Raw genomic sequence first — 14,429 nt, 5'->3', positions numbered from 1 at the left:
AGGCAGCCACACACACTGAAGCCTTCGAGCAGAAGAAAGCAGAGAGGCGACGCTTTCCCCGCTGCCAGTCGCATATTTATGGCCATTTTTCCACGGGCTGCAGCTGGAAACGCAGCATATGGGGCGCACTAAGCGATTCGATACAATACGATCTCCAAATCAAGCAAAGGCATTAAGAACTCAGTGGTAGCTGAATCAGAATGCCACAATCATGGGCTAACTGAAATATATTTTTTATTTTGTATTTATCATGTAGGCCAAAAATAGGGCAAGAAGATATTAAGCAAATCCACTGCAGTTGAATATCCTTTGATGCATTTTCTACTACAAAATGTGTCACTCTATTTGCGCACATTTCTTGCCATACTTTTTCTCACTGTCAACTCTCTGATTTAGTGCATATTAAATAGTAACCATTTTGGAAACTGCGAATGAAACTGCATCAGGGAGTGCAATCAGTGCCCACTTAGTGAACCACATCTGTGCCGTTTCACTTCCCGTCCGCTGCATTATTAACTGCTTTGTTAGTTGGCTGCCATTAAGGCCAAAAATTGGATGTCAGCGGACAAAGTTTTCTGACCACTTAATGGGCTCCCACGCCCCCTTTTTCGCCCCTTTGCACCGCCCTCCCGTCGATGAGCAGTCAGCGTTCAATGCCAAATAATTCGAAATTAGTTTTAGCCTTGCGCTTTCAAAATTAAACCAGCTAAAAAATCAATGCAGCGGAGGACAGTGGCAATCGCATTTTTCAGTTCACTTCAGTTGAGTTTGGTTTAGGTTCCGATTTCGCCAGTTGCACAGTTTGCCAGTTCGCCAGTTGGCCAGTTGGCCAGTTGGCGTTTTTGCCATTTTGTGCATTTTGACCAGTTGGTCGCGTTCTCATGGCGTTTGGCGTGTGTCAGGCCAAACTGGCAGTTCAATAATGAATAATAACCGGCCGAGTTAAAAACTTCTGCCCCTCGTTTTCGGCTCTCTGTTTTCGTTCGGTTCTTAGTTCAGTTCAGTTCAGTTTTCAGTTCGCCAGTGGCTCGCTGTGCTGTCACAACAACAAACAACAGCGAATGGCAAAAAAACTTTGGCAATATATTTGCAACGCATTACGTGGCATGTCAAGCATTTTATCGCGCGTATTTTTCAATTTTGCTGCAAAGTGGAGACGTGGGGATGGGGTTGGGGGTGCAGCCGTAGGGGGTCTGCCAATGACAACGCCAGGATGCAGGACGCAGGACTCGGGATGCTGGGGATGCAGAGGGTGCAGCGAAGGAAGCAGGATGCAGGCAATATGCTAGCTGCAAAAATTAAAAGGGGCAAAAAGCAAAGCAGTATAAACACTGGATAGTTGACGCCGCTTTCTGTGACACCTCCTTCACCTCGCACGTCTGCTCGTTTCATATTTTGCACCCACATTCCTCAGCTGTGCACAGAGAGAAATGACGACCAACTTCAATAGAAATGATTACAGACCTACATTGATTTCCTATAATTTGATTTTACTTTATTTTGGTTCGAAAAAAGGACACAATAACTTTTATTGGTTCAATTAATTGACCCACTGGTTTTACGCACAAAGAGGCGCACTTAGTTGCATTTTTTTCCGGTGTACCCGTTTTTTCTAATGCCCTGGTGCCTGGTCATATATTTCTTGGTCGACGCAAAGATAAGAGGACAGCCAGCAAGTCGAGTGCTCCTTCGTGGCAAACGAATGCAACCTTGCCGAAAAAACAAAATATGGAAAAAATTCGAAAGGGGAGAGCGGGGGGATCTGGGGCCAGAAACACCCATTGAAACACATTTCCGATGGACGCCTCATATCCGGTGGTGTGTGAGCGTTGAGCACAAACAGGAAACACATTATAGCAGCTGGTAGACAGACTTATGTGTGGCACTGTTTGAGAAATTGTTACACACGCTGCTTGCCGTCAGTGACACAGTTGTTATTGTTGCTGCTGTAGTTGTTGTTGTTGTTGCTGACAGGATTGAGGATCCCGGATTGTTGCTTGTTTTGCTTGCTCTGCCGCCTGTTGTTATTGCACCATTTTTTACTAGAATTTTGTACATTTTTGGGTAAATAAGTAAACAGTGAGCAATGTGAGTTATGCCAAAAGAACCGCACCAACACTGACACACACAGACACGGGACAGATAAACGAGGCAGCTCATGTGTGTGTGTATGGGTGTTGCATAATGGCCGCCAGGACTCATCTATCAAAATGCGCGACTGGCGAAGTGCAAAAAGTGTTGCATACTTTGCAGCGCAACGAGCTTGAGCCTGAAAAACGGTTGTGTTCTGTCCTTTCGAACCCAAAGCCCAAAAAATATGGTCTCCTCACTGGCGTATAAAAACCTTTTGACAATTCGAGATGATGGCGGAGAAAAACAGCGACAACCGCAAAAAGTGTCGACTGCCCACTGAGGAATTGGTAATTCGCAAGGATAACACGAGCAGCAGGATTCGGACAGCAGTTAGACACTAGACACAAATCGAACTGGGTCGACTGGGTTTAATTACTCTAATGCCATTAGATAGGCGTACTAGCTGGCAGCAATATTCATAATTTTATGAGCTAAGGACACACACATTATATAACAGTTTGCGTAAATCTGCGAAATTGAAGACATTATTGGGCAATTCAGATGCAATATGTATGCTTCTAAAATTCCCCATTTTACTGAAAATTACTGGCCACTTATTAATACCAATCAATTTGTTGATGTTTCGGAATCAATGGCTATCAATTTCGAGCGAAAATATTTACTGTTTATGGGTAACTTCTTTGCAAACACAAAATACCCTTGCCATCCAAACGAACCAAGTGGGCATACAATTTCAGCCTGAAGAATGCTAAATTTAGCACAGGCTGGCAAAGAAAATGGCCCCCGGTAAATTGCTCATTTATTTGCAGCTGTCAATATCAATAACAAATGGTTGTTCTGCCTCGAACAAGCACACATGGAAATGGAAGTGGTAGTGGATGTGGTAGTGGATGTGGATGTGGATGTGGGCGGGGAAAAAACCGAGAAAAACCGACACATTCACACGGGTTGGCTTACTAATTTCGTTCCCGGAAAATGGGCCACTATCCAGTATACAGTATTCAGTAACCACTACCAAGTCAACACTGGTATTCCGCACTTGACGGGAGCAGTAATAAAATAAATGAGCCGCCATTCTTTTAAATTGAGTTTAATAAACGTCACACTTCATCGACAAGAGCACTAAGGACACTAAGGACCCCGAAACACAATCTGCAACCCAAAAACACGCTTGACTGGACTGACCCATTGGTCATTGGCGAAAGGAGGCTGCCCAAATGAACTATGAAAACGCTGGGACAACATGCATACTTTTTGTTGGCTTCTTCTATTCTATTTTTTGGCACAAAGGTCGCACACACCCGAACACATACTTATTTATTATTCCCCCAGCGTTTGACCAACAACTAACCCCGGACACAAAAAATAACACGAAACTTACTTTCGGGCCAACTAAAGGACGAGCCGCATTCAAATGCCGTCTAATTTAGTTGCCTGCTGCATTGTGCGGTCTAGTATATACGGCTATATCCATATCTACATATCTATATCTGGCCAAAAGTAGCAAAAGTAGCCCTGCTTTATGACCTCTGAGTTGTGCAACAGCATCGCGCCACTCGCTTACATGAGATTGTAATTACGATAAGCGAGATGTTCTTGCCCATAAACAGCCAAATGAGCCAAATAAATGTTATTTATAAAATCCAGGCAACTGCATAGTCTGCATACCCGATACCCATCACTGGCAGCCAAATAAGTGGATTTTTATTTCTGTGCTCATATTTCACAGCCATATACTCAAAGTGATTCCCAACCAGATGGGCTAGAATACCTTATAGCTTGAGCATTAGAGGGTACACAACATTTGATAAGTTCCCGCGAAAGGCTGAGCTCGCCAATCGCCTGAGCTCTGTTTGCAAGCCAATTGCGATTTATGTTTATATTTATACTCCCTTCCACATAAAATTCATGCGATATCAAATCATGCTCGCATATAGGTAACTAAAAATGCCACACACACACACACACACCAAGAGACAGACAGACACACACACACACATGGAGACGGATGGCGACCATTCAGGCATTCGACTTTTGGTTTTGGCTTACAGCCTTTGTGCCACGGCGTTATGTAAACATTCAGGGCATCGGATCGCTTGCCAGCAATGAGCAGGCATGCCATGCATAGATATACGTATCTATATATGTCTGTATCTATATAAGAGGAGGGGGCAGGGGGCGTGGCCGGCGCCGCTTGCCGCGCTTAAGCGATTGAGATATATTTATTAAGCGCTCATTCGCAGAAACTCAGTAAGCAAGGCTTGTTTATGGCCAAAAGCAAATCTTACCAGCTTTTTAGGGGGCGGAATCTATAGGTATCTTATAGAACTATAGGTAAGAAAGTAGAGTAGAGAAAATCGTTCAAAACACATAAATAACGAGACAATTTGAACGGATTCTGGAAGCAAACATGCAATATTTATGAATGGTCAAGGCAAACGGAAGTTGCAGGAGTGAGTAAAGTTAACATAAGTTATATGCAAGCAATAGGTTTAAAAATAAAAGCTTGGAAATAAATACGGAATTTATTGACTAGTGCTCGCTGATTGCAGTTGAACTCGCTGATCAGGACACTGGGTCCTTTGATTGGTGGCTAATTAAAACGGCAAATCAAAGGACTCGGCCGAGAGCAAATGTTGACGCAGCAGAGTCACAATGGAGAGCCCTGTTGGCGGTGGCGCTGTTTTGGGGCCGCTCAAAGCGGCATTAATAGAGCGTGAATTTTAGCGCAAACACACACACACACGCAGCGCAAACACACACACACCCACAAGCACACACACACTGAAGGGCGTTGTGTGTGCGCATTTATAGCCCGCAATGTTTTGCCAATCAAAACCCCAAAGTCATTTCATTATTGGCTTTGCGTAATCGTCGTCAAAGCGTCCCCGACCAAAAGTCAATAGCGGCGAAAAGGAGACCCGATCCGCGAAGGATATGCCAGGACCTGGATATATCCGAGGGCGTGGAGCCGCCTGCAGCGTTTTTCGATGGAACTTCGGAACGCCGGGACGTGCATGCAGTCAAGCGAATGGAAGGCAAATATTTTTACTTTGACACGGCGACCCAGGGATTGGGAATTGCTGCTCCACCTCGTCCACGTCCTCGTCCTCGTCCTCTTCCGCGTCCTGCAACCCGCATCGCCGCCACTCGTGTTTATTGTCAAAAAGTGTAAATGACACAGTTCGTTAAACGCGACATCGAGACGCTAGATACAAAGATACAGAGATACATCTCCAAATAGGCTGCGACAGATGGCAGAAGCGAGTTTGCGGCACAGATCCCAGGATTATGCATGCTGGGGCGTGGCTCAAAGCAGCGGCCAAAAAGGATTGCAGGCAAACATTAATGGAGGCCACAGGCCCATTTGCCCTGGCGATTTTCGTGAAGAATGTATGACAAATATTTTATGCGCCCATCATAAAGGAACCGCAAAAGGGTTTCCGAAATGGGGCTCCAAGAGCGGATAACTGCAGAAGATGGCGAGTATCTCGCAGACAGCCAGATACAAATCGCAGGACCCAAAAGAACACACAGCCGAATGAAGGAGAGGGCTGGGCAAAGGCAAGGGCATAAAAGTCCACAACGAAGGCACTAAATAACAACAAAAGGGAGGCTTGCACCGAGAGAAAATGTGAAATACATCGGCATTATGGCAAATATTATACTATCAAATAAATAGTTCCGTAAAGTGATTTTCATTAAACAAAAAGTTCTGGCTTATGCATATTATTATATTTTTAATTTTTCGCAGTGCAATTGAAGCTTTGATGTTTCTGGGAAACCCCCAAAAAAGGAGAGTGCGAAAGGTAGGAAAAAAGGATGGCAAAGGATAGCGAAGAGCGGCGGATAACAACAGAGGCGAAAGGTGCAAATAATGCCAGGCCCCAAAAAGTGTGCTACACATGTTGACATTGCCCGTGCGTGCGTGTGTGTGAGTGTGCGTTGGCCGCCTCTTTCGCTGCCTGCGAGTGTGTGCGCGTGTGTGTGTTTGCGATTTGCTTTATGTGTGTGTTGACGTGAGAATTTGCACGTTCTTTGTTATGCACGCGTGTAAATGTTTCGCTGGATCCAGATTCAGTTTCCGATGCTGATTCCATTTTCGAAACCGAAAGAAAGAATTGAAAAACTAAACAAACTTTGCCTGCGCGCAAATGTTTTATTTGTCTGCCGCACACAAACAAACAGCAACGCACACAGCCACACACTCACACATGCGAAGATGTCAGCGCGGTAGCCCCATATGCACTGCGATTCCTGCTCCAAATTCGTTTCGATGGCAAAGGGTTTTCCACGATTTTCCCCCATCCCTTTTTTTTTCTGTGTGCACACAAACTTTGCGGCCTCCTTTAGTTGTTATAATATAACGAAAAAATATATGTATAAACAGGACGAAGTGAGTGTGTGTGTTTGAGGTCGAGTTGATTGCTTAAGTAAACGCACTGGGGCAGGCAAAAAAAAATTGTTCTTGGCCAAGTTGATGCGCTGAAGTTTGCTGGCTGGATAAGAAAATTGCTCGCTGGCTTTTCTTTTACATCGGGTCAATTTCGGACGCCCAGTGATTTTTGCTTATTTTTATTAATAGACTTTTTTGTGAAACGCCAAACAATATTTTCGGCCATCGAAAGTGTGTGCACTTCAAATTATGCTACATTCTACGAAAAAGGGTTTTTTCGCAGGACCAGCGGCTGTTTATAAAGGATACAGTTGCTGGCAAGGATGCCTAATCCGCAAATGGACATTTGGGCAGGGGAATGGGATGGGATAGATGGGGCTGGGAAGTTCACAACTTTTTATTCTCGCTGATTGCTGATTGAAAACCGAACGGAGATCCAAAATCGGGTTGATTTTCGGTCCAGAGCGATGGTCCTGGAAAGTGAGTAATTAATTCTTGTGTTTGGCTTTCGGGGGGCTGCTGAAATGAGGTCTATATTTATTTCTGTATGTGGATTCATTTAGACAACTTCTGATCCAACTCCCTTACTCTATGAATGGGTAATTAGAAGTGCTTTAAAAACGCAGATCAGCAAAATATATATAAAGTATATTTAGGAAATAGCTAAGAAATTCGAGTTTATTGGGTAACATATATAATATTATTTAAATTAGGAATGTATCCCAACCAATACATTTTGTTTATAAATAAACTAATACAAAATGCAACGAAATCAGAGGTTCTTCTTGACGTCTAACTATTTTGTTGCACTCCCGATTCAGAGCAGCAAACGCCAGCCATTTTCCCAGCTAGTTTTCCCCACAGCTTTCCCCAATCTTAATATAAACAGACAGTCGGTTGACTCACCTTTTTTCCAGGCGGCGGAGACTCCTTCTCGGTTTAGCTCGCTCGATTCGGCAGCCAATTGGGCACACACATCAATCAAGTACTTCAACAAGTTTTTCTCTATTTTGTTTGGTCTCTGGCTTGGTTTAGTTTCGGATTTGAGTTGAGCTTAGTTTAGTTTGCTTGAGAACGAACTGCAGTTGGCATAGTTATTGTTGAGGAATTTATTAATATTATTGCGGCTATATTAAGCGAATGGAGTGTATTAATTCTTAGCACATTGCCAGGCAATTAATGGGTTAACTTTCGAGCTGAAATTAACACAGTGGGAAATGCGGAAATTCGCAAGCGAATGGGCCAAAGGAATGCTCAAGGCAGCACAAGGGACGAAAGGACGCACATGTGGCAAGCTTCTCTCTGCTCTGCGGCATTTGCGACCATGTCTGGGTGAGCATTTAAGACCGAGAGACCGAGAGACAGAAGACAGAACAGACAGATAAATGTCAGAAGGTTATGGTGTTAATGTCGCTTTTATTTAAAACGGATATTGGGCAAAGAACAAAGGCGGGCCAGGGCAATAAAAAATAAATTAAACGGAAAATGCACGGAGAGTCCTGGCGGAAAATGGGGAAGAGAGAGACAGAGAGAGATGGAGAGCGAAGGCGCGAATGTGTCACGGATTTCATTGCTCATTGAATACGCATTCATTTCACAAAGGAAAAAGGAGCACAGGACCTGCCAGCCATTCAGGCAGCCGCCTCAATCGAGTCACTCAGTCTGCGTACGTAAGCAGCGAAGGACATTCACACAGATACAACCACACACACACACACACAGAGGACTCTGAGAGCCACAAGCACACACACACATACACACGCACACACATAGACAAACCAATACAGACAGAGAGTAAGCCACAGAGCCCGCAGAGAAAATCAAAACTACGCGCACACACTGCCCAAACTTCTGTTCTGACAAATTTCCATGTGTATGTGCGCGTTTTGTTGTAATTTGCCATTTTGGCAATTGCAATCCTTTGCATTTTATTGAATTTTACAAACACAAAGGAGCCACACGCAGACACACAAGCACACGCACGCGTCCAAAAGCAGGCCACACACTCAAACAATAACAACACTTTTTGTCATAATATTTTCATCTATTATCCTGCGTGCCATTCTCCATTCGCCTTGCGCCTTTGATTTTCCACATTAATTTCCAGTTCTGTGCGGCAAATGTTTGCTTAAATCATTTCATTTTGGTTGAGCTTGTGTGTTAAGTTCCTTGGGCTAAACGGAATTTTCATACGCGTTCGAGTTGAGTGTGCTTAAATCGCAGGATTCGCTGCCACTTGCGGAACCGCCCTAAAACAGTCGGGAGAAAAACTGAAAATGAAAATTGCTGAAAAATTCACCCAAGGCAAGCAGCACTAGCAGCAGTGGCAGCGGGAAAACGGACAAAAGCTTTTCCGCGCTCCCCACGCAAAAGTACCCGTATTTTGGCACAGAGAGCGCGAGAGTGCGAGAGTGCGAAAAGCTCAATCAATAACTCGAGCTGCTCTCTTTGACAGGACATCCCCGTCCAGAGGCAAAGTCACCCACCCACCCAGTCACCACCCCCTGGGGCCATAGCACATGCTGCGACTTTGAACGCACAGTTTTCTCTGTGCTTTTCCAATTTTCATCGAAACTAACACCTCATCTCGCCATCTCGCCATCTCGCCAAGCCACCACTTCAAGTCACTATTTACCGGATAAAGTTCGGGGACGCGACCCGTAAACCGCAACCGTAAGCCGTGAACCGTTCACGGACAGCGAATCTGCTTGAATCTGCCTTTCCTCCACCTTGCACTTGGGCTTCGGCTCTGGGTTTTCCGGACTTGCGATCCACACGTCTGACTGCCAGAATGGCCACAACATGAATGTCAGGTGTGCGATTCCGGCTGAGACTCCGTCTCGGCACGCCAAGTCCTTCTCCACGTAGGCGTCTCTCCGCCGGAGAGAATTTCCCGATAACCGTTATTTCCTCGGACAGTCGAGGCTGCCAACTTAACGCCGGGTTGCATTTCGATTGCTGCCAGGACCTGCGACATCGCAGTGTTGCATGTGGGCGCTTTCGCAATCAGCTTTCGAAGCTTTTGGGGTCTTAAAAGCAGCCTAACAATTTTAAAACAAGTAAGAGCCCTCCCTCATAATATTTATATTTAAGTAAATAAAGAAGTAAAAGAAGATAGTTGTTCGAATTATCAAAGCTTGCAGTTAACCTATCTAACATTAAAATGGCACATCTTTAAAGGAGTCACTAAACTGTTTGGTTTTGTAAATGATTTTTTATAACTTTATTAAAGGTGTTTCAAAGATCGAAAATAATTACCCAGCATGTGAGTGCGAAAATATCCTTTCATATCATGTGCAGGATCTCCAACTGTAACTGCTACACATATAATCTCAATTTGCATACTGTAAAACCCCTTGGGCGCGCCATTCCAAGTGGTCTGCATATGATGATGGTAATCAAATGGATTACTCGAGTGGTCGGCCCTTCAAATCTGCCAATCGGGCTCATCAATCTGTCAACTCCTTGAAGGAGTGCCATTAGAACACATGGCCACTTTGGCGAACAAAGGACCTGCATAAGGTAGACTCTAACGGACTTCGACACAACCTCTCAAGGTGCAAATTAGCAGAGCAGCAGGATGAGTGCCCAGCGGATCTGAAAGGTACTAAGATCCTGCGAGCAGCTGCCTTTGACCCGCAGAAATGGGAACTTGTTGCCTGGACATCCTGGCACCTAATGCGGGTACCACAGATCCGCAGTGCAGGAATGCCCCGTGCCAAGGTGCAAACTGCAAAACGTATCGGTTTCCGAGATCGTTTTATTACGAATTTATGTTTTTTGTTTGCTCCAGGCCTTCCGCACAGATGTCGCTGACTTACGGCTGCTGCATCACCCCCTTGAAAAAACAACGACGGGGTAGTTTGCGGCATGATTTTACACAATTTTCGATGTGCGAGGGGGGCAGGACATCCACATCTTGTGACGCTTTAAATTGATTCACACCGCGCACGCAACTGCCACCCCCGCATCCTTTAGTTGTATAGCGCTGCACCCTCGCATCCCGGACTATCCTCGCATATCCTGGCATATCCTGGCATATCCTGTTCGCCTTTTTTCCGTGCTGTCATGCATTTGTATTTGATTAAACATTTTTTACGCGTTTCCGTTGAGGGCATCATTAGTTTGCCCCGTTTAGAGTTACACCATGGACCAGAGACTGAAACTGAGTTGAAAACACCCCGCGATTCCACCCCATCTTCATCAAGTTTCCACGTCCTCGTCCTCGTCCTTTTGCCCAGTGCTCGGTGCCCAAATGCATCTGTCCGATTCGATAGTCCACTTCCGCTTTTCCGCCTTGGCAGTAAGTGTGTTTTGGTATTTGTTTTAGTCGGTCCCAGATCGATGGACCATGTCAATGGCCCTTAATGGCATTTCATTACTGCAGTTCGGCGCTATTTGGACATGATTATGAGGAATCACCCAAGGAACACTCATCATTATTGTTTGCCAGCCTTGCAACCCCCGCATGTAATGAGCACCTCGCCACAATTATAAGGCAATCATTGGGGGTTTGTTTTCCCTGACAACCCGATGAACAAGAAGTTTCCATTTTCAGTTTTGCGTTTTTATTCAAGAGCTTTTATAATTTACAATTTTTATTGGTTTTCCATTGCTTGTATTTTGTATAAAAATATATATGTCGATTACATCTTAGACTTCATATAATTAAAAATGGGTTTGCGTTGTGTATAAAAATACATGATGTATACTCGTAATACGTATAAAAAATACTTGGTTCAAAGATCTGTTTCCTCTTAGCTTATTGTTAATGCACAAATGAGCACAACGATTCTCTTGTAAACTTGAAGCTTAGTACGTAGTATCACAAAATCTCAACCGATATGGTTCCATATGATATAGCTTACACTTACTTAATTCCTAGATTGAGCGAAAGTTTCCCTTTTCGTTGTACTCTGCGGTTACAACCAATTTACACAAACTCGTACAGATGCTAAGGAACAATAGCGCTGTGATATTGTCCCGATTTCGGGGGGGATTACTTATGCTATTGCTTTAAGTACACAACCGCCGGTTCTGAAGCCTGGGGCCCTTATAGCTAGGTTGTACTGTTCAATACTTTGACTGGTAGTGAGACGCTGGTCCAATGTCCGTTTCTATGCCTAACTAAACTAACTCAACTTAACTAAACTAAACTAAACTGAGAAGCTAACAAGCTGACTCGCCTGGTTTCTTAGGTGGCTAAAATGACTAGAGCTCACACTCGACTTTGGTTCACCAACACTGGGCTTGGTTTTGCTTTAAACTAGGATTTGGTTTGCTTTTTGGTTTGAATCGAACTTAAGAACTATTACTGCACAATTTTGCCTGAATTTTGGTTTCGGTATATAACCTGAATATGACTAAAGCTGTATCCGAAATTGAAGAACGATATATGTTTGTACAAACTTAGTAGACCGAACTGAAGCTGACTTATAGAGATTATCTACCCTAAGTGACTAGAAGGAATGCAAGAACTTGTGACTAGAATAACGAGAAATTTTCACTTTGGAATGTTGGCAAAGGGTTGAAAAGGTGAGAAAATGATTTGCGAAAATGACAGAGATGATAGAGGATGAGTCATGAGTCATGAGGAAATTGTTATGAAAGTGTGAAGTATGGAAAGTTATAAGATGATTAGCAATAGAAAGAATGAAGGATGAGTTATGAATTGATGATGTAGGTATAAATATTAGTAGTAAATCTTTGGTTGGTTTCTTTGGCTTTCGTTGTAGGTTCATTGCACTCCCAAAAGTTCTAAAGTTCCTAAACTATCTAAACCTAGAGACTGGTAGAAATGCCGTCCTGGTACACAAGAGACACCCTTTTCGAGATCGTATTGAAGCTGACTAGTGCCAAGATGCCTTGGTTTCACTGACTAGAAATAAGGTTACAACTAAATTGCCTTTGGAATGCGGGCCGAAGTACGGATACAAACTAGAGTCTGACTAGAATTGAACTCATGTTGCGAACGAAACTGAATCGGTTTAAGAACTAAACTTTATGGCTAACTAAGAATACGAAGTGGAAACCGAAGTTTCCTTTTGAATATAACTAATTCTTTGGTCTGTTTCAGCTGCATTGGGTTTGGTGTTCTGGAACAACTAGAAACTAAACTTAACGTTAAACACTAAACATAAATCTCACTCGATTTCAGTGGGCCATGGTGGTGTGCTGGATGACGGAGGCGCAGTTCCTCAAGTTGGTCAGTGCCGCGGCAGCAATGCTCTCCTCCTCCGTGAGGCCGTGCTCCACAATCTGGAGCCGACCGTAACCCGCTGATGAGGCGGAGGAGCTGGAGTCCGAGAGGTAGTCGTTGTCGTAGTCGTAGTTCTCCTTGGCATTGGACCCCACCACGTAGACGCCCTCGTCGGAGTGCGAGCTGCTGGCGGAGGAGGAGCTGGTGGACACCGCCTGGTTGAAGTGGAAACTGCCCGTGATAGTGGTGGTGCTGGCGGTTGGCTTCATTTTCAACTGCTTTTCCACCACCGGCTTTTCCTTCTTCTGATGGGTCAGTTGGTGCTTCCTCAGGTAGGCGGCCCTCTTGAACTTCTTGCCGCACTCCTGGCAATCGAAGGCCAGCTCCTCCTCCGACTTCTTCTCCGCCTGCTGCTGCTTCTCCGGCTGGTTGGTGGTGTTGCGATTCTCCTTTTTGGACGCCTCCTTGCGCGGCTTGTGCCACCGGCGATGGGAGGCCAAGTTGGCAGGACAATTGAACTGCTTGCCGCACTCGGGACACCGGTACTCCAGCAGGACGATGCAGGCACACCTGTGCCTGGCCAGCCCGAAGGCGTCCTCGAACTTGATCTTGCACAGGCGGCACACGTAGTCGCCAATCACGTTCTTGATGGCGGCCAGTTCCGCCTTGGTCTCCTCCGTGATCTCGACTATGTTGTACTTGGGGTCAATGTCGCCGTTGCTGTACTGCATCGATCCATCGGTGATGTCCTCGAGCGGCCGGATGATGGTGCCCGAGACGGGGGAACTGGTCTCCTCATCGAACTTCAGCTTGCGGGTGGCTTTGTTGCGGGAGGGCTTCGCCGACGAAGTGGAGGCCTTGTTGGTTTTGGCCGCTGTATCCGCCACTCTAACGGGTTTCGCTGGTGTGGCTTCCACTGTTTCCACCGGCTCCTCCTCCTTTTTGGCCACTTTAGCCGGCTGTTCGTCGTCATTGCTCTCGCGGCTCAATTTGCGCTTCCCTGCTGGACTCTGCGGTGGCGTTGGCGGTTTCACCGGTGGCGGCAGCTCCTCCACTTTGGACACCGCCAACTGCGCCTCGCTGGAACTCGCACCCGTATCCTCGCTGTAGACCTCGGCGAATGTGGCGGCCATGGGCACATCGCTGCTGGGCAGTGGTGAGGGCAGCTTCAGCGTTAGATCCAGTGGAATTTCGCACCTGGTTTTCAGGTTCAGGTAACGACTGCGGTACTTGGGGGGCAGCGAGGCCACCGTGGTCAGCAGGCCGAGGCCATGGGGCATGCCCTTGTGCTGCAACTGGATGCCAATGCTGTGCGGGTGGCTGAGCTTTTCGGTGGGCTCCGAGGTGGCTGGCATCGATGGAATCGGTATCGGTGTCTGTATCTGCATCTGGGCCATGGCATCGATGGGACTTTCAACTTAAAACTTCAACTTGGCAAAAACGCAACGAAAACGTAGTAGAACGTAGAACGGAGAACGGGGAACGTAGAACGGGGAACGTGGAACGTAGAACGTAGAACGGGAACTAAGCAAACTTAACAACAAACTGATAACGCTGATCCTCGCGGACTGGGACTCTATGCAGAAGACCTCCAGTCGGCTCGACGTTTGTGCTGCGAATGACGTTCGTTGGACGCGGTGGCGGCTATTTATGTGTACCGCAGGCCAAAGGAAAGCGAAACCGAAACTCGAAATCATTGTTTGTGCCGGCGTCCTGGAAATTCATTTCAACCCCCTTTTC

The 14,429-nt window shown here is 45.6% G+C and overlaps 1 protein-coding gene across 1 annotated transcript; it reads right to left on the bottom strand.

Annotated features, from left to right (window-relative positions):
• Positions 1 to 12,643: 12,643 nt before the first annotated feature.
• LOC120447601 (insulinoma-associated protein 1a) lies at positions 12,644 to 14,086 on the bottom strand. Its single transcript, XM_039629072.1, has one exon. It carries the CDS (start codon positions 14,084 to 14,086, stop codon positions 12,644 to 12,646), a length of 1,443 nt encoding a protein of 480 aa, XP_039485006.1.
• Between the last annotated feature and the right edge of the window lie 343 nt (positions 14,087 to 14,429).

Source organism: Drosophila santomea, chromosome 3L (assembly GCF_016746245.2).
Source record: "Drosophila santomea strain STO CAGO 1482 chromosome 3L, Prin_Dsan_1.1, whole genome shotgun sequence".
Classification (NCBI taxonomy): domain Eukaryota; kingdom Metazoa; phylum Arthropoda; class Insecta; order Diptera; family Drosophilidae; genus Drosophila; species Drosophila santomea.
Note: the sequence above shows the minus strand (reverse complement) of the source record. Positions and strands in the feature narration are given on the sequence as shown.

What these genes read in the sequence shown, in the direction of transcription:
- LOC120447601 (XM_039629072.1), bottom strand. Translation starts at nt 14,086, where the DNA reads ATGGCCCAGATGCAGATACAGACACCGATACCGATTCCATCGATGCCA.